Raw genomic sequence first — 22,223 nt, 5'->3', positions numbered from 1 at the left:
TTGCACAGTTATGGAGAACATTCAGGGCACAATATCTACCCAAAGTATCAATAACATATGAGGATAGATGAGTCACATTTTCAGACAGGCACAAATAAATATTTGCTTTTCATCCACTCTCTTTAAAGAACCTAGTAATGGTTTACTCTGCCAAAAATGAGGGCATCTCTCCCACAGGAGAGACAAGATTACATTGTGACAGCCCCCGAATCTCAGGGGCTTAAAAACCAAAGATGAATTTCTTGCTCAAGCTTCACGTCCATTGCCTGTGTTCCTCTCTACATCTCATAAGGCATCTCATAAACACAGGTTTCTTTCTTTCAAATGAGAAGAAAAAAACTAAATGAGAGAAAAAGGGACAACAAAATATTCCTCAGAAGATAAAGTATATTTTATCTCAGAAATCATCAGGCTTGAATATGGTTTTTAAAGCTCGTTTAATAATTTCTGAATGACAGTTATAAAAATAGCACAAATAATTATTTGGGCATCTTTGAAAATTCCAAACTCTTTACAACCTCAGTAAAATATCATACTCAGTACTGAATAGTAAACAAAAATGTGTAAATGCAAAGAAAAAACTGGAATGTGAAGGGAAAAGTACTCTCCAAGAAAAGTATAACTTGTAACAACAGTTTATGTTGGTAATGTAATAAATCCCAAAAGTGTGTACAAGAAATGATAATCTTAAAACTCTGGAAATGGGATCAAGCCTAGATCATTATTTTCTCACTGCTTAATACTTTCATTAATCAGAAAATATTCCCTGTGAAATATATTTATATTTTGTAGTAATATACTCACACATGTATCTCCCTATTACATCATAAATTTGTTAATGAAAGGGAGGATCTTTTTTTTTAATGTTTATTTTTGAGAGAAAGAGAGTGTAAGTGGGCAAGGGGCAGAGAGAAGGGGACAGAGGATCTGATGCAGGCTTGACACGGACAGGAGCGAGCCCAATGTGGGGCTCGAACTCACGAACTATGAGATCACGACCTGAGCCAAAGTCGGACGCTCAACCGACTGAACCACCCAGGTGCCCTGGGATATTAAGTACAAATGCCTGGCATACTGTACATACTCAATGTACTTTTGTTGTCGAACTGAACTTAATCCTCCCAAATTAAGGGTATCGCTTCAATGTATGGTTCTCAATCTGGCTGTACAGAAGAATCAACGGGGGAGTTGTTAAAAAGTACCAATCATAAGACAATAATCTCCAATGACAGGGTCCAGGCATTGGTATCATTTTAAATCTTCCCAAATTATTTTGATGTAAAGTCAGTGTTGACAACCACTGTCTTAGGTCATCTCTCTCTCCCAAAAAGACTGCACAATACAAACCTCAAAGTACCTAACTTCCCAGCGTGGAGTAATTTAGTCATGAGGTAATATATATTTTTTCCTTCAGACTGTTCACTTATTTAAATTTCCTTCTCATAAATAGTATCTTATTGTATCATAATTACATCATAACTTACACCATAATTACTGAGGTATTCACATCCCTAAAATAACACCGTAACTAAGGTCCTTTCCAGTTCTGACATGGCATTTCATTCTCCCACATGGTATTTTTGTAGGACTCAAATGTTAACTTCTAGTGACTGTGTAAAAAAATGTGAGTAATGATAGAGGCTAGGCAATGGTCCTATTCTTTAACACTGATGCACATTTGGTTCTGCATTTTAAAAAGTGTTTCTTAAATGTGCATTACCATGTAACTGATTCTAGGAGTTTCAAAAGAATAATTAGGTAAAATATTGAGAGGCTCACAAGTAGAGTACCTAGCATAGAGAGGAGCGCTGTGTTTGTTGTGATGGCTGAGGCATAAACTACATTGAGAGTTGATGAATGGGTGAGAGCTGGACAGGGAAGACACTTTAATCGCTGTCCTAGCTTTCTAACAATTCTCTCTGACATGTAGACTTAGAGAAATTACCTAAAACAAGGGAAACGGACAATGAGAATGTATACAAAGGGGTAATAATCTATTGTCATTTCAACAAAGACAATCTTTTGGCAATGACAGGAAAAAAGTGTATTTTCAAATTGTGTCTACGAATTCATTCCAGAAAGTTTTCTGCCATTTGAGAAAACACGCACATATGCATTCATTCAAGTTGGAAAAAAATGAACATCTATAAGAAAAGGTGTAAATTAAACATCGGCATCAAATTTTTGTCTTCATGGGAAACACACTAAACTAGGTTTGAATGCCTGCAGAGAGATGCCAAGTCTGTAGACAGTTTTGTCATAATTTTTTAACTCTTCTATATGGATGCATAAAATTTCCTCAAGATGAAGGACTTTTTCAGAGAATTGGATATCAAGTTAAGGATCCTTTGAAACTAAACACTTTGAAGACAAATAGGTTCCAGAAGGATGACAATGAAATCCCTATGTTCTCTTCAACAATCACTTCATGGTAGTTAGATGACCTAGTAGAAATCTCAGACCCAGGACATATTTTTCCCCCCAACGGTTTTTCCTCCTCTATGTCAGCTCAATTCACATTTCTCATTTCCTTTTGCTTTGTATACAATTAGGTGAACCAACTTAATGTCCTTAGAGACTCAATCCATCTCAAAATCTTTGAAAATATTTCATGGTAAAAAAAGGAGGGTTAAGTTGAAATCTTGTCTTCAGGAACTCCAGAATTGATTTTTTTGCTTTTATATCCTTAATGTCTACTTATCATTAATTGCCAGGAAAAGAAGTAGGTTATGTGCCTCAAATATTTTCCTTGTGAATGTTCATTATAACAAGTGTGCTTATAAATTCTGTGCAGTAAGTTGGAGAAATTAGTAAGTAAAAGGATTGAAGTAAAAACATACTGTATATAAATAAAACCAGATATAACTAATGTTTTCAATGAATACAAAAATGAACTAATGAAAATAAATATGCAAGTATTCAATGTATCTTTTGTTTTCATTTTCATTGCTTATTTTTATGAACATCCTACTAAAGCATATAGGAAAAATCAGATATAAGAAATGAATAATCAATCTCAAAGAGATTATTGATATGAAATTCAGCCATAGAAAAACCATTAGGCAATGTGGAAGTAGATCCAATTGGTTACTAAAAGTTGGTGTTTCATATAAATATAAATATAAATATAAATATAAATATAAATATAAATGTAAATGTAAATGTAAATGTAAATATAAATAAGTGTAAGTTTCCCAGGATCCTAGTAGATCATTAAATTATGTAAATAAATTTAACACCGCTTTTTATTACAAATATTCTTATGCATATATATATAGATAGATAGATATATACACACACATACACACACACATACTTGTGTTTGTATTTATAATGAAAAATAATCTAGGTTGTTTTATAAGATATTTTTTAAACAGTATTTTTTCTATAACTCTAAATATATACAATAAACAAACACATTTATATGCTATGTTAAGTTGCTGAAGATATTTCTTCCTTGGTGAGAAAACATATGCTACTAGAAACAATCAGAAAGATATCAAGAAATGATAACTTTATTAAATAAAAAAATAGGGCGATTTGGGTGGCTCAGTCAGTTACGTGTTCGACTCTTGGTTTGGGCTCAGGTCATGATCTCACGGTTCATGAGTTGAAACCTTGCATTGGGCTCTGCACTGACAGTGTGGAGACTGCTTGAGATTCTCTCTCTCTCTGCACCTCTCCACATCTCTCTCTCTCTCTCCCTCTCTCTCTCAAAACACATAAACTTAAAAAAAATATGAAAATAGAGGAAATGTTTCATATTTTCTATTTAGATAGGAGAAGGGTAAAAGCTAGACTAGGATTCTTTAAATAAACTTTCAGAGTTGTGCTTTTAATTTAAAAAAATTAAATTTAAATTTAAAACATATGCAACATTAAAAAAGTTAGGGTTTATCACATTCAAATATGCACTTTAAGATTTAATACTAATGTGGTTTTGAAGAACTTTAGTTTGATAGAATAATAACTTTTAAAACTTGACAATAGGGGCGCCTGGGTGGCTCAGTGGGTTAAGCATCCGACTTCGACTCAGGTCATGTTCTCCCGGTTCATAAGTTCAAGTCCCACGATCGGCTCTGTGCTGTCAAGGCAGAGCCTGGAGCCTGCTTCAGATTCTGTGTCTCCCTCTCTCTGACCCTCCCCCATTCATGCTATGTCTCTCTCTGTCTCAAAAATAAATAAACGTTAAAAAAATTTTTTTTAAATGAACATTAAAGAAATAAAACAAAATAAAAATAATATTTGATAATAAAACAAAATCCTGTACTGGACTATAATCAATGAAATAACAGTGACTATCCTTCTATAATTTCCATGATTTACAAAGGTAAATATTTGTTCAGAAAAATTCGTTTCCTGAGAGCTTACCATGTGTCTGAGACATGGCTAGATGGACTACTATTTTTTAAGTTATACTATACTGTTGAGATCACTTTTTTGAGGATCATCTTTGTCATATTTTTCTAGGGCTAAGAATCAGTGTATCAGTAGACTGACTCTCAAAACATCATAACTTAGGAGGAGTACACAGTAAAATATAAATATGAAGAAAATTATACCATTAGCGTAAGAGCTCTAGACTGTACTCAACAGCAGCACAAAAGTGTTGGGTATTAATAAGCTACTATATATACGTAGATTCTCAAAAAATGTTCATAAATAACCTAATAATAGACATTTGATATTTCTCCAGATGTACATTTCAAGACCTTTGTATTTAGTTATGTTTTGTGACTACCACCTAGGCTCATACTATATCCCACAACAAAAGTTCATTATAAAATTGCCTTATTTTCCAGAGTAAATAGAAAACAACCACACTGTATTGAGCTGTTGATGCTGTGTTACTGCTTGGTGAATTCATTCCCACATACCAAATTAGTAGCACGCATGGTCTCAACTCATGCCCTGGCAAAACAATAAATGACACTATGCCAGTTACCCATGTTACTACTTAAGAATAGAAGGAACTTTCAATGTTAAATCTTGAATGCTAGGACCCTGGTGTGCTTCACTGGCATAAAGTGCAATCATGTACAGTTACATTAGTTTATATTTTTCATAAATAATCACATAGCAATAGGTGTATAAGCCAGTACAAGAATGTTAGCGTTGTAGAGACTTAGATATCATAATTTTTAACCCACTCTAAGAATTTTTTACACACAATTCACTGATATTTGCTTGAAGACTTATAATATTTCTGGGATTCTGGAACAACTTGTTCTATTTTTGGACTATATTAACATTAAAAAAAGAAGCATAGATATTCATATATGGGAGGAAGAGCTGTGGAGACCAATATAGCATCTATACTCATATGTGGCTATTAGAAGTACTTGAAATGTAGCTGGATGAACTAATATGTGTTCTAAGTATAAATTATATACCTGATTAATTTTTTAAAAAAAATATTTATTTTTGAGAAAGAGAGAGACAGAGTGCTCATGTGAGCCAGGGAGGGGCAGAGAAAGAGGGAGAGAGAGAGAGTACCAAGCAGACTCCTCTCTGTCAGTGCAGAACCTGATATGGGTGAGATCATGACCTGAGCTGAAACCAGGAGTCAGATGCTTAACCGACTGACTCACCCAGGTGTCCCATACCTGATTAATTTTAATAATTGATAAACTTGTGTGGTGTTTGGACTTCTGAACAAGAACAAAGACTTGTAAAGCTGACTCCCTCAGTAACTGTTACTTGTGAATAAAATTTTCTCATCATTATAATTAACACAGGGTAGTAACAAGGTCATCAAAATAATTTAAAAACAATAAAAAAAGAGTCTACAAGTAAATACACATATGACAGACAGACAGACACATACACACATATATATATCAGACACATGCACATACACACACACACACACACACACACACACACACCTATCTGATTTGAAAGACAGTATAAAAACAGGAATGTAAAATAGCTCATTATTTTTATATGGATCACATGTTGAAATGATATTTAGGTTAAATAAAATATATTATTAAAATTAATCTCACCTATCTTGTTTACCTTTTTAAATGTGGTAATTAGAAAAATTTTAATTGTACGTGATTCACATTACATTTTTATCACACAGTGCTGCTCTCTAGAGTACCAACTGGGAAAGCAATTTATAAGCCATCACTGTTATAAGACCAATTTCTGCTTACACTAATAACAAGAGAAGTAACTTTGCATTTATGTATAGAAATCTAGTTTGAATGAATATTCATTCAATGATTAACTGTTATCACTCCTGGGTAATGAAAATATGAGGTGAGGGGAAGTTTCATTTAACCTTCTAATATCCTAAAATTGTTTTTCTTTTAATGTACAGGAACTACTTATGAATTATAAATCTTAATTTTTTTAATGTTTATTTATTTTTGAGAGAGAGAGAGAGAGAGAGAGAGAGAGACAGGCAGAGAGCAAGTGGGAGAGAGGCAGAGTCTCAGAGGGAGACACAGAATCCAAAGCAGGCTTCTGGCTCCAAGCTGTCAGCACAGAGCCCGATGCGGGTCTTGAACTCACAAGCCATGAGATTGTGACCTGAGCCGAAGCTGGACGCACAATGACTGAGCCACCCCTGTGCCCCAGGCACTACTTTTGATTTAGATATCATCTTGGCATCTACAGTTAATTGATTTTCAACAAGGGTACCAAGACCATTCAATGGAAACAGAATGGTCTCTCAATAAATGGTACTTGGAAAACTGGATATCCACATCCAAAAGAATGAAGTTAAATCCCTACTTCACATTCTATATAAAAATTAACTCAAAATGGATCAAAGACCTAAATTGAGGAACTAAAACTATTAGAGGAAAATATAGGGGAAAATCTGCATGACCTTGGATTTGGCCTTGGGTCTAAAATATGATAGCAAAAGTTTAAGAAACATTGGACAAAAATAGACAAAGTAGACATGATTAAAAACTTTTGTGTACCAAAATCAGTATCAAGAGAATGAAAATAACCCAGAGAATAGGAAAAAAATATTTCCAAATTATATACTTGACAAGGATTTTACATCCAGAATAAAAAACACCTAAAACTTAACCAAAAACAACAAAAAAACAAAAAACATCAATTAGGGGGCACCAGGGTGGCTCAGTTGGTTAAGCATCCGATGTCGGCTCAGGTCATGATTTCATGGTTCGTGGGTTTGAGCCTTGCGTTGGCTTCTGTGCTGACTTCTCAGAGCCTGGAGCCTGCTTCAGATTCTCTGTCTTTCTCTGCCCTTCTCCTGCTCATGCTCTTTTTCTCTTTGTCTCTCAAAAATGAATAAATGTTAAAAAAAAAAAAAACACCAACCCCCCCCCCCAAAAAAAAACTCAATTAGCAAATGAAAAAGGATGTGAATAGCCATTTCTCCAAAGAAGATACAAATTGCCAACAGATGCATGAAAAGATGCTCAACATCATTAGGAAAATGCACATCAAAACAAGAATGAAATACCACTTCTTACTCACTAGGATGACCATAATTAAAACAACAGCAACACATTAAAACAACAACAACAAAAATAGAAAATAACAAGTGTCAGAGAGGATATGGAGATACTGGAACACTTGTTGATTCCTCATGGAAATGGAAAAAGTGAGTCATCCTGGAAAACTGGAAATTTCTCAAAAAGCTAAACAGAATTACCACACAACTCAACAATTCTACTCAAGAATTGTATATGCTTAAAAGAATTGAAAATAGAAACTCAAATAGATACTTGTAGACCAATGTTAACACAGCAGCATTATTCAGAATAGTAAGTAGGTATAAACAAGCCACGTGTCCATCAACAGATTAATGGATAAACAAAACATGGGTCTGTAAATAGAATGGAGTATTTATCATTCAACCATAAAAAAATGGGAGTTCTGAGATACGTTACAACATGAATGAACCTTGAAAACATTATGCTGAGTGAAATAAACCAGACATAAAGGAATTCCACTTATATAAAATACTGAGAATAGGCAAATCATAAAGATAAAAAGTGAATTAGAGGTACCAGAGTTTGGGGGGAGAGAGATATGGACACAGAGTTTTTGTTTGGGATGCTGAAAATTCTTGGAAATAATGGTAATGGCTACCCAACACGGTGAATGTAATTAATGCAACTGAACTGCACATTTAAAAATAGTTAAAAAGCACATTTTATGTTCTTTCTGTTTTACCACAATAAAAGTGTATCAATCAAATCATCTTGGGGACTGTGTTTTCTTTCTAGTCATGCATTAATTCAGTAAGTAACAATAAATATATATACTATGTGTTAGACAGTTTGCTAAGCATGGATGACATAATGGTGAACAGAAATATAAAATGAACTTTGTTATGGGGTAAATTTGTAGTGTAATTGAAGTGGATTAACATCCATAGAGTAACCTTGGAAGACTTTAAGGCTTTGCAGCATCCTTAAGAAGTCTCTCCTTTTGAATAATTTCAAACATTCTATAATTTAAAATACTCTCCATAGATTTTAAATAAATATACTGATGACACTATACATAACTAATTTTTTCCACTGGCTGTATGGAATGCTTCGAAAAGAGAGGAAATACTGAACATAATGCTTATCCAAAAGGAAATTCCAATGAACTGGATAAAGAAAAGCATGCGTATATCAAATGTAAGAGCATTTAATTAAAACATGTAAACAGGCACCTGTATTTACTATCTAGATGTATGTATTTCAAATGCTAAAGGGAATGATGGAGTGATTAGAACCACATAATCATGAACAAGAAGCTTCATGAAAGAGAAGTTTGAATTAACTGGAAAGATATGAGGTAACACTAATAATCCTGTAGTTTGATAATGTCAGTAGTTACACCATTATAAGAAATGAAATTGCTTTGATCTATATACACATGCACAAATGAATGCATGTAAAAAACAGTGAAGGGCGAATAATGCTGTGGGAAGGGCACGTGGAACTCTAGGTACTATTTTTGCAACTTACTGTGAGTCTGAAATTATTTAAACAATGAAAGTAAAAGAGGACACAATTACTTATCACATAATAGCTATTAAAAATAAAGTATGTTGAAGTATACATTGGTCAAAAGTAAAACAACAACAACAAACCACCTAAAATCAAGAGAATGTGTAATAGTTGTAGGACTGTGGAATGCATACACATTATTGTTGCTATTTTTCAAAGTTGTGGTAATGTGTCTGAAGAATTTACAAAACGTAAACATAGAAAAATAGACACGGGGGAAAACAAACATGCCAAAATAGCTAGAAAGAAAGGAAAGGGGTGGATATTGTGGCAAAGTATGGGAAGGGGTTCTAGGTCAGGGAGGTGGTCTATCAGTGACCCAGGGAAATCTGTCTACCTCAGAATATACTATATTCTTTCTCCTCTCCTACAGAAATTATAGCTCCCAAGGATTATTGTATGGGTGGACAAGGCTTACAGATTTCTTTTTGTCCTGTTTTTAGTAAAACTATAAGAATTCACACATGAGAAAAAGGGCTGTTGTTTCTCTTATATTTTACCATTTACATACAGCAGAGCTCAGAACTTCTGTTTATTCATCATTTTCTTCAGTCCACAATTTGAGTTGGATATGAGTTAATTAATACACAAGGATGAAAGTATTTATATCATGCACAAGAATTACATATATTATAGGTAGCTTGGAAAATAAATATTTTATGACATAAAACTGATAGACTCAATGTTCATTATACCTCCTAACTTTTCTAGGAGTTGAGTAAAAGAAATCAATAATAAAAGACCACATGGAAATAATCAAAAGTAATTTGAATTGTATGTTCTTTAAATCTTGGATTAAATTTTCATAGAGGGATGCCATAATAGTTGGGTAAATAACAGACTGAGTCTGTTGCATTTGTGCAGTAGGCATTCTCCCCAAGATACATTAAATGGAAATACTTTTTTTCCAAATGTCTATATTTTTACTATAAATCTTCCCCATATTTTCTAATAACTTTATTATGACTCAAGTTGACAGTAACCTTCATGCATCATCACATGTGCAATTTCCTGCTAAACTTTTATTTCTACTCAAGACATATTACAAACTTTATGGCGAGAAAGAGGGTATGCTCTGGGCAATTTCAAAAAACTTTAATGACTAATTTTCCCCTTTAACTTTGAGAGGATGTTATGCCACAGATAGAAGTTGGGGCCAAGCACTGTCCAGAGAAAAAGGCAGGGATTTGTGAGATATTCAGGAATGAAACAGAGGCTTTATTTCTCCTAAATGCTGAGGCAGAACTTATAAAAGCAAACACCAGGAACTACTCAACACTAATCACAAGTTAGAAAGTTCTTATCGACTTCAATTCTATGCTATTAACATACAATAACACTTTATATTAAAAACTACCCTTGAGGAAACATTGTTTCATATACTGCCTGGAAATGGGTAACTCCCTACGTGACAAATTAAACCCAAATAAACCTATTGTGTGGTTACTTAATTTCTGATGTACTTAAAATGAGGCTGGAGTGTGCTCTAAGCACGTCACAGCTCTAAGCACGTCACAGCTCTAAGCTGGAGTGTGGTCTAAAGCATAAAAGGCTTAGAGTGTGCTCTAAGTCTGGGCTGCTCACTTGGTTAAGCTTCTGACTTTGGCTCAGGTCATGATCTCATGCTTCATGAGTTTGGGTCCCATATTGGGCTCTGTGCTGACAACTCAGAGCCCAGAGCTTCAGATTCTGTGTCTCCCCTCTCTCTGGCCCTCCCCTGCTTGCACTCTTTCTCTCTCAAAAATACAAATAAATAAATAAAATTTTAAAAAAATATATCATACTACAATTTTTTTACTCATCATTGAGTTCAAACTCAGCTACATAACAGGCAAGTTTCACAGACAACACCAGACCACATTAAGAAATGGAAGGATGTTACCAATAAATCTTCAGTAACCAGCACAAGGCTAATATAAAAAAGCAGTCACTAAATAAATAATTGTGACACAATTTCATCAGAAAACTAGGATTTCCTATTTCTGAAGATGCTTTTAAAAAATCTAATCCAGGGGTGACTGGGTCGCTCAGTCTGTTAACCATCTGATTCTTGATTTCGGCTCAGGTCATGATGTCAGCGGTTCGTGAGAGCCAGCCCCACGCTGGGCTCTGTGCTGACCGCACGCAGAGCCGGCCTGGGATTCTGTCTCCCTCTCTCTGCTGCTCCCCCCGCAAAAAAAAAAAAAAAAAAAAAAAAAACACTGAAAAAAATCTAGTCCATCCCAAGTTTTCTTACATTTATCATCTTACTATACACACCCCAAATGTTTTCAATAGTGGGCACTCATGAACGAGTATGCACTACTAGCTTTCCATATTCATCTCATCTGTGTTTTTACCTCTATCTTTGGTTTATTATAGTTGGAAGAAAAGTATGTCTTTTTCCTTTGTACCATCTGAATAAACTGTATCAAATTGGAGAAAAAATGAAAATTTTAAAAGTTCAAATACCAAATCATCTGAAAAAGGAAGATTGTTCCTCAGTTGTGGTTCTTTTGTTAAGTGCTGTGTTTAGAAGTCCTGGGTCTGAGCCTTGATCACATCAGTGAAGTCACTAACTTCCTTTTTATTTAACTATATGAAATATTTAGAAAAAAAAAGGCAAACAAAACCACAAAATAATTCATGTTAGTAACTTCATACACAGATTCTAAAGAAACTTGCAAGGCTGACTTCTATTTTATGTTACGTATACGTTTTGGGGTTTCTAATGAGAATAAAAATGATTTACTAAGCATGCATTTTGCTTAATCAGTACTTCAAGTCAGAAAGTACTTGAATACTGAGAGACATTACTTTTTACATAAAAGTTTCTCAATTTATAAAACGTTTTCTACTGAAAGATAAGGCACAGAAAAATGCAATGACATCTGCTAAGCTTTACTTAGAAAAACTTAAAGAAATCCTACGGGATAACATCACTCAATTTTTCCTGGAGTACCTCTGATGGAGACTTCCTAAAAAAAAAATCTGGAAATAATTAGAAACTATTATAGTACCTACAAAAGTTTACTTGAAAACTAAATCTGCTATTCATCAAAGAACACAATACACTCAGAATAATGTAATAGAAAATTAAGGTACATATATAGAATGACATAGAGCGCCTCAAACAAATGTAATTGTAAAGCATTAAAAAAAAAAAGTTGACAGAAGACAGTGTCAGACCTGTGATATCCTGAAGAACACTAGGAAACACTACATTTAGCTGATTAAGCAGTGATTTTGTTAAAACAAAATATATTAATTATTTGACTTATTTTATTTCAGTTCATTTTACTTCTAAATGACAAGAAACCAATTCTTTTTAAAAAGATACTACTAAGGCGCAACTTTAATACACATTGAAAGGGAAGAAGAACAAAGAGTTAATTCTTAAAATGTACTCTTGTGTCGTCAGGTATGCATGGGAAGGAAAGCTATGCAAAATATTGTAAGAAACATTTGGGTATTTGTGGAACAATAAATGCAATACAATGATAATGCTAATAGCTTCTTAAAAGTAAAAATATGTTCTCGACAGAGACCTAAAATTCCACTGGGGAGTAGACTGGATGGCATGTCCCTTGGAGTTTAAAAGGCTGTCCATATGAACTGAATTATCCTTGACAAGTACCTTCAGACACTTGTAATACGATCTCATGTAAATTTAGACCATATTTTGCACACAAACCAGTGGCAATAGTAAGTTTGTTCAGGAGCTCAGATAAGAAGAAAAGAAAAACTGATATCTTTAGTAATAGTTGTTAACATGAAATTTCCGAAATGAAAAGCATAAAAATTAAAGTAACTAATGTGTTGTCACAAATGAAAGAAAAACAAATATTGAGAGAAAGATTGCCTTTTCTTTTCCTTTTTCAATCCTTAGCTACCTAGTCTCTCCAAACAAAATTTTATCCTTCAATAGTTTATCTAAATTTGGAAAAAGAAAAACACATTTTAAGCAAATAAATAAACAGAAAAATTCCATTTGCGTTGGAATTTTAATAACATAACTACCATCAAACTTATAATAAATCATAACAACATAGAGCCATAAATATTTATAAAAAGCTGACTGTAAGATAAAACAAAAAGACAACTCAGAACTCTGTAGCTTTAAAGATTCCTCAGGACTGCCCTGGCACAAAGACAGCCCTACAAACTTTGCTAATTCTACAGGGATCAGCTCCATTGTCCAAGAGACGCATTAAGGCCTGTAGAAGAGAACCCAGCTTTGGAGAGTGCTAGGCCCAGCAAGCTCCAGAGCATCATTAACTGTAATTATTTTCCTTTATCAGAAGTCTGCTACTGCCATGGTTGTCCTGCTAATGGATGAAAACAGGACATAGATCATCTCGAATTTGAGTAGTAGAGAAAAATGACAGATTAAAAGAAATTTTAAAGGCTTGTCTATTTTTGTGAGTGTCCTTAAAACCAAGATTTTACACATCCATGGAAAAATTAATGATCTATAAAGATGGTTTCATAAGCTAATTTCACAGTATTATCATAAACTCATCCCACCTCAACTGTATTAAAGTAAGATTATTACTCATTATTTCTTTAAAAATATTTTATGGAAAGCAGCATTTCAGTTTAACAAATAACAGAATGATGGGAACTATTTTTTACAAACATACATTTTGTAGTCACTTAAATGAAGTATATTTAATCAATTAACCACTTGAAATATTTAAATACACTCTGAATTATTTAAAAAATTCAACTTAAAAATCAAACTGAGAGACATGTTTATAATATTGCTTTGCTGAAACACTGAAAGAAAGTGCACTGCACAGAGTGCTTAAATTTCTCACTCTTCCTTTCAATCAATATCTGAGGCAAAGTTTCATCTCTAGGGCCCTTAATGGCAGGAATTCCTGGAGCCAGCAAATGAGTAATGTTAAACCTATGATTAGATGATGAGGCCATCAAAGACACTAGACCCTAATGCTACATTCTTCTTTATTTCTCTGAACTGCAGTAAAACCCAGAGCTAAAGAAGAAGGAATTTTAAGGTACTTTTTTTCCCACAAAAGCTTTTTTTTTTCTTCTTCTTCTTTTTTTAATACATGTGCATCATCAAGAACCTAAAAGGTCCGGATCTCTCAGAATGTCTCTTGAACTCAGGACTTTGGCAATAGGTAACAATTTTCAAATGCCCTGCAAATGAACTCCTGCCAGAGATGCTGTTTTCTTTATTCTTCATATTCTTCCTGGCTGAAAAGGGAGAAATGGACCTAATGGTTTCCCTATGAATATATTCTTCAAGAAAATAAACCTAAAGACTGGAAATCAATAGGTAAGTCTTGGTTGTTTTGTTTTTGCTAATATTTTAAAGGTGATCCTTTAAATATTGAAGCCATATTGTTGTTTATTTGGGAGTTAGCTGCAGCTTCAGACGGACCTCAAGGTCAGTAACTAGAAAGAGTTTAGATGTATTTTTCTTTCTATTGAGGAAACTAGGGATAAATGTAATAACTACTTATTACAAACACACATAAGCTGTTTTTCTTGTTCTCATAATACAAAATATTTAATACTTATATGAAAATCAGGATCACTCGGAGACTTGACTGAGCTGATAAGACAGACCACTGGGTCCCTAATTTTAGTTATTAGAAAAATGTAATATATGTATTTTAATTTCTTATAAATGCTAAGAAGAAAGAAAACCCCAAAACTATAAATTGTATTTTTGAATCTGATTATTAAAGATAAATAGCACAAGTAGATTTTTGGAATGTATCCTGAAATATACAAATTACCTTAAAAAAAAGGAAAACCACAAGGTATTGTATCAAAGGCCATTCACTAATAAGCTGTATTTTATACTCCGCTATTGTATGAAAAGGCTTTGCTTTCATTATCTCTAATCTAATAGAAGAAATCATTTAACAATAAATGTCAAAACTATAAATTCTACTATACCATTTTTAAATGGAGACATGTAAAGAAGGGTATCAAAAGATCTATAACAAATTACACACACACACACACACACACACACACATATATATATATATATATGTATTTCCAGATAGGAGACAATAGAAGGATAGGGATGGTGGGAAAGAATAAGATAGCTAAAGTGTGTGGAAGAAGGGAGAGGGAGACTATATCAATATTCACACAGTACGATCATCTACATAAAAATATCTTAATATAAATTATTTTTGTCATCTATAAGAGATGGAAGTTTTAAATATATGTAAACAAATACAAATATATGCATATGCATTCTATGACTAAAAATCCTCATGGAGTTTAATGCAATCCAGTGAATGAGATTTCCTACCTGAGAACAAAGCAGCATAACGAGTTCAACCACAGACGTGCTGGACTTCATACAAACGAGGCCTGCAACGAGGAAAGGTTGAAACAATGAAATCTCCATGGCAGAAATCATCATTCCGAGTTAATTAATTGCATGATTTTAACTTATCAAAACTTTCTTTAAAATAGAACTCCTAAAATAAAACAAATGGAAACATTCACATAGTTTTTATGACAATTTTAAAACATTCAGATATTCAAGAAGTTATAAAAAAATACTAAAAAAATTGACTTCTTCATGCTTGGGTTATTTGTTTGGTCAAGGCATTTCTCATATTTAAACAAGGTACAGGGTAGTTATTGAAACTGGTGAGCTTGTTAGAGCTACTTTTATTCCAAAGACATTTGCTATGTGACTGTCTCTAGAACAAAGGACAATAATCAGTGAAGATCTGCCTAAATTTTCTTCTAAAAACACAAAATTAAAATAATTTACAAATAGTAACACTCCCTCGGTTGTCAGTTGTTAAATGTTTTTAAAACATTTAAAAAAATGAACTTCACACACAAGTATCACATTATGCTATGTTTATAAAATCTTCCACTGTTGTGTTTCCAAAGTCTCTGAACAGTCATCAGTAGAGAAAAGAATGAAATGTTATATAATTTGTACATAGTAATGGCTACTATTCATTGATCACTTACTATGTGCTGGGCACTGTGTTAAGTGTCTTATATACATAGTCTCATTTAATTCTCATTTCTTTTTTTAATTTTTTTTTTTTTTTTAGTTTTTTAAGTTTACTTATTGAGAGAAAGAGAGCAAGCACATGTGAGCATGAGTCAGGGGAGTGGCAGAGAGAGAATCCCAAACAGGCTCTTTGCCTTCAGCATGGAGCCTGCTGTGGGGCTTGATCCTAGGAACCTGAGATAGGACATGAGCCAAAATCAAGAGTTGGACGCTTAACTGACCAAGCCACCCAGGAGCCCTTTAATTCTCATTTTTTACTGTTACATACTATTACTATACTCATTCTACAGGCAGGAAAATATTCTTCCCACAATTTAAACACTAATTATTCATCAAGACTTTTCCCAATCAAAAGGATCACTGCTGAATAACATATAATTAGAAAGCAGATCATGATTGGTAGTTTTTTAAAAGTGCCAGCAATAGAGGAAGATATAACTAAGAATTAATAACCATCTTGGGTTGAGAGTATGTATGTAATCATGATGCTTCTTAATTAAAAAAAAAGGGTTTTAAAATATTTTTGCTTTTTAAAAAAATTAATAGGTTTGTTTCTTCTTTTCATATGAGTACAAAAGTAATCTGTAAAAGCACTGTATATAGTAGGAAATGCCATGGTCTTACATTAGTTGTTGCTAAATGGAAAGTTGAGGTGGAGCCAGCTTTTTTTTCTTAAGGTGATTTCAATAAACAGTCTCAAATGCCTTCTAGGCTGTAGCATGCATATTTATTGTAGGTAGTGGATAAATACCCTTCTGTGCCCACTCTGCTAACAAGACTATCCTTATTGTACACATGACAGAAAAAGCTGTAAAAAGGCACTAGTATTCCATCTTATCAGATCTTTGGGCAGACAGTTAACTAATGAAATAAGAGGCAGATGTGAAAAGCTCATTTAAGAGACAATTGCTGTAATTGATCAGCAATTCTCATGCTCAGGAGCTAGAGAGTCAAAAAGATTAATGGGACATTTATCACCTGTTGGCTACTCAACTATTTGAAACTCTGACAAAACTAAGTAAAAGGCCAAAGGACTATGCACAGCAAAACAATCATAATTATGATATGTACTCCATATCAGTTTAGATTTTAGACTGCAGGCTATATAAAAGATAACTATAAAAAGAATTATTCACCATATATTTATTTTGCGTATAATTTTTTTAAATACATAACAACTTAAAGTAAAAATTAGGAAAAATATGCAATTGCATTAATTTCTCAGACTCATTCTTTAAAAGAACTTCTAAAAGACTTCTATGTTACAAGAATGTTCACAATTTTTACAAATTCTGACATAAGGAAAAATAAAAAAAAAATGTCCCATCAATGCCTTATTCAAAGGACATAACAACAAATCAACAGCATAGCCACACTGCAATTTGCAATCAGGACGGCCATTGGGATTTCAACTCCATAAAGCCTCACAACTTTATTAATGTGTTTTGTCTAATTGGTTTTGAACAGAAGGAACTAATGGATTCTCTTTTAAAGGAAGAAAACATCCAACTTTGACAATGAGAACACAAGCAGAGTCAATTCTGGAAAACTTATCAGCCTTCCAATTCTATACAATCACTTTGGTTGGAACTATTTCTAGTATTACTATAACAAACAGGCTAACTCCAATGTTTTTCATTACAGATACTAAAAACACAAGCAATATCTGATGACACTCTATCCTTGCACACTTTCTAAATTAAAAAGTATCCATACCTGAAAGTTTAAGATGTAGGAATAAACATGGTTTTTTATAACTTTAATCATAAGCTCAAGAAAGCCATATTTATCTAGTGATGCTATAAAGAACTCAGGCTGTATAAGCATAAGGCAGATATTTTATAAGGGTATATTTCAAACAGGTTGATTTTATCCTTTTTGTACCTGGCAAGAAATTCATAATCAAATCGACTCATTTGGCATCTACTCAGAGGAGCACAGTACAGTGTTAGCATTGAGGAATTAAGACATTATCTATACCTTCCCATATGCTCCAAGTTTTTAATTCACATCTAAGGTTATCTAACATTTACCAGGAGCTTTGTCATTTACAAATCATTTTTTATATATTTGCTATCTCATCTGATTCTCTTAACAACTCTTTGATTTAGTTATTATTACCTCATATGATAGATAAAATATGAAGATTCAGTCACTGGCCCAAGGAGTTTCCCTTAGTAAGTAGTGGAGCTGAAACCTGAATTCAAGTCACCTAACTTGAAAGCCCATTTAACGTCTTCTGCAGAGTCATGTAAATAATTAAACATGACTAGGATGGCAATATGTGGCCATGAGAAAGGTTATAATGGTTGATTCCAACTGGGATGATTTTGACAGCTTTCTTGGAGAAGACAGCGTATGTTAGTCAGACGTGGGGGAAAAAGCATTATATTTAGCAAAAGCACAGAGGGGAAAGGGAACAAAAATAAATCTGAAAGACCTTTATTGCTTAGGGGAAGGATGAGTAGAGTATAGGAGGCATTTGAAAGTGGGACTGAGGCCTAGGGTAAAATTCAAACGTAAATAAAGATTTATTTATTTATTTTTTTAATGTTTTATTTATTTTTGAGACAGAGAGAGACAAAGCGTGAGCAGGGGAGGGGCAGCGAGAGAGTGAGACACAGAATCCGAAGCAGGCTCCAGGCTCCGAGCTGTCAGCACAGAGCCCGACGTGGGGTTCGAACTCACAGTGAGATCATGACCTGAGCCGAAGTCAGATGCTTAACTGACTGAGCCACCCAGGTGCCCCCAAACATAAGTAAAGATTTAAAGCAGTAAAATTACAAATGTTTTTGAAAGAGAAAGAATGTAGAGCAAGATACAAAATTGGGGAAATGTTACGAAGGCTAAGGTATGTATTCCGATTCTCTGATCACTTTTCCCACCCTCTCAGGGAGGTAGCCCCCAAAAGAGCTGTACACATGCGCCTCTCCAACAAAAATCTAGTTAGAAGTATTGGCCAGTTACTAGACTATTTTCACCAGCAAATATACATTCACCAGAATATTCTGACTAGAATTACTAATCCAATACTGTATACCATACAAGTTACCAGTATAAAATTAACACCTGGAGTGAAGAAAATAAATATGTATGTAAAGGAGATACTCAACAGTGAAGAAAACTGTCTAGTAATAGCTTTTGAATATATTGTGAACTATACTGTTGAAAGATAAAGTCAGCTGAGTGTCTACATAGAAGCACTTGAGAAGATTAATTGGATGGACAAATTTGAGGTGGCCCAGATGCAGGAAGTAAGGAATGAAAAGATCTGAGTAGACCACCATCCAAAACATTGGCAGTTCTTTTGGGTTCCCACTTATTAGGGGTTAGAAGTCAGCTTTACTTTCAGAACTCCACTTCCCTACCATAAACAACAAAACATAACAAAACAAAACAAAACAAAGCAAAAAAAAAAAAAACCCCACCAAACCCCATTAAAATGTAAGATGAATGGAAAGTTAAAACTTTGACCTTTGGGAGAAAGCTATCTTTCTTTAACTCAAGGAATACTGAAAGGTCCAGTGATGCTGTTTTAACACAGAGCTGTCAGACTCTTCTGCGTCAATCTCTGAGTCTGATTTCATGTATCTGTAGAATTAGATCAAATTAAAAGAACCCTTAGCTTCACAATAGTATGGAGAAATTCTCTCTCTGGCAGGATGTTCCTCACAGTGGGAGGTAAGGGGTGTGAAGCCTTACAGTGATAAGCAAGGAACCACACTCCCAGCAAGGAATCACACTCATAGGTGGGACTCATCTTTTAAGCGGTATCAGTGTTCCTTCAGCAAGGGTCCTCTACCAAGAGAGGAGACCTACAGGCATCTATGACTAAGGCAGTGCTCTGAGTACGCTCCCAATAAATACCAATTAATGAATAAATCTGGAAACCATCATTCACTGAGTAACTGCTATAGATGACAGAGGAAAAAAAACCATAAGATTTGGAGAAAAAAATAAGAGTATTTTGGAAGGGACAAGAGCCCAATTCATTCAAAAAGCATTTATTGAGCTTAATGTCTAATGTGTCAAATACCACGTCAAGTACTAAGTATAAAAAGAAGTAAGGAAAGTGGCACAGGTTTTATATACAAATAATCATGTATAGAATCCTAGGAGGTAGACAGAAAGTACAAAGTGTTAGAAGCACAGAAAGGTAGTGAGCAACTGTGCTGAGAATTTACAGGTTATGCACTATGTCATTTGGAAGATGTCATGCTTATCTAGGCAAAAAAAGGAAAGAAGGGAAAGTCATCTGAGGCGACAGAAATATTAGAGGTATAAAGAAACAAGAACTAGATAGTAAAATGAGGTTGGAGTATTATGTTGCCTTGTGCAAAGGATGGAAGGCAGCAAGTGGAAATGAAGACAGATTGAGAGAGAGAGAGAGAGAGAGAGAGAGAGAGAGAGAGAGAGAGAGAGAGAGAGATTGAGGAAGCAGGACCATATATGGTACGTATTCCTAGTGTCAACAGGGAGCCCCTGAAGGATTCTAAGCAGAGGGAAGACAGAATACCATCTATTTTGGGAAGATCCCTTTCTGTAAGTGGTAGAGGCAGAAATCCACAACTGTAGAGTCCAGTCAAGGCAATGTGAGCCTGAGCTGAAGGCAGTGACAAAGCAAATAGAGGCAGATGTGAAAGTCATTTTGGAATGAGACGAGACAGTATTTCAGACAATAGGATAGGAGGTTAAACAGCAGGGTACAGGAGCAATGAAAGTGTGAGTGGTGAAGACTTTACCTGAGCTACAGATAACAAATGAAGCAGCAGATATGTGGAAAGAAAGTGCCGAGTTTCATCCTGGACAAAATTAGAAATATAGGCAAAAAATTAATGTTGAGTTTTAGGAGTGTATGTTTTTGAAGTATAGATGTTCTAACTCTGACAAACCAGATATAAAGAAGTCAGGCAGAGAGTGTGGTGTTAAAGAAAACATAATTATGTAATTTTTAGAAGAGTTCCTACCAGTAGTTTTAAAATCTAGTTTTCTATTTCTCCTCATAATAAAATATCCAAATTAATTTTCCATCTAACAGACATGACTATTCTGATAATTTGAATTTTAAAAATCAAGTCTTCCCAGGACTATTTAGTTTTTAAATAACTTTCTAATGATTTTAACTTTCTTAAATTCCGAAATTAGTAGAGATTGAGGGACACTGAAATGGTTGAAATAGTTTCATTTTAGTAACAAATGTGGAATAAAAACTACAGACCTTGAAAGAATTGAATGGGCTCGCTATGCTTCACTTGTTTTAGCTTCAGTGGTCCACAGCTGCTAATTTCTTTGAAAGTCTCTGTTCCATGCAGTTTTCACAGTGTATTATAAAGCATTCTAAAATACAGTATACACTGTATACACCATATGTATATCTGTGTCTATCATTTATGTCTATTGCAATGCTTACACATGTCTATCAGCATAATAGCAATGTCCTTTTTTGGCTTCCAAACCAAATGCTTTCTAAAGCATTCTAAAATACACTATACACTATATACACCATATGTATATCTGTGTCTATCATTTATGTCCTCTGCAATGCTTACACATCTCTATCAGCATAATAGCAATGTCCTTTTTTGGCTTCCAAACCAAATGCTTTCTAAAGCATTCTAAAATACACTATACTCTATATACACCATATGTATATCTGTGTCTATCATTTATGACCTCTGCAATGTTTACACATCTCTATCAGTATAATAACAATTTCCTTTTTTGGTTTACCAATCTTTTACTTTCTTATCTGAAATATTAAATTTGTTTTTCTATTTCATCACTGTGGTATGCCCCTGTATGTAAAAACTTACTTCCAGCTTTACCATGTAAGTCATCTGAACTTATTAAGGCCAAAACTTAAAAATTAGCAAAGGAGGTAATTTGTGTGACTTTCTCATTTAAAACCAAAACACCAAAACCAAATAAAAAACTTAATATTAAACATCCTTTGCAATAATGATGATGGCTTGAATATTAACTACAACTAATATTAATATGTGTATACGTAATATTACTGTTTTCATGTTTCAAGATTTCATGTTATTTCAAAGATTTTAATTTAAAACTGCATTACAAATGGAAACAATTATAATATTACCTTCCAGAAACTAAAATAACATTAAGTTCATTTTCTAAGTAAAAGCTTTTTAAGTGTAATTAAACTATTACAGTTTATTTTTATTTTTTTTTAATTTTTTTTCAACGTTTATTTATTT

The 22,223-nt window shown here is 33.8% G+C and overlaps 1 protein-coding gene across 12 annotated transcripts in view; it reads right to left on the bottom strand.

The window, feature by feature from the left end:
• Positions 1-22,223, bottom strand: part of NBEA (neurobeachin) — a 684,640-nt gene that overhangs the window by 341,882 nt on the left and 320,535 nt on the right. For all 12 annotated transcript variants that reach the window (XM_023250717.2, XM_023250724.2, XM_011286341.4 and 9 more), the window contains one exon: positions 15,277-15,338. In XM_023250717.2, the coding sequence (XP_023106485.1) occupies positions 15,277-15,338 (62 nt within the window). The remainder of the gene's footprint in view (positions 1-15,276; positions 15,339-22,223) is intronic.

The sequence above is a fragment of the Felis catus genome, chromosome A1, assembly GCF_018350175.1.
Source record: "Felis catus isolate Fca126 chromosome A1, F.catus_Fca126_mat1.0, whole genome shotgun sequence".
Lineage (NCBI taxonomy): Eukaryota > Metazoa > Chordata > Mammalia > Carnivora > Felidae > Felis > Felis catus.
The sequence above is the reverse complement of the archived record's forward strand: the minus strand, read 5'-3'. Positions and strand labels throughout refer to the sequence as shown.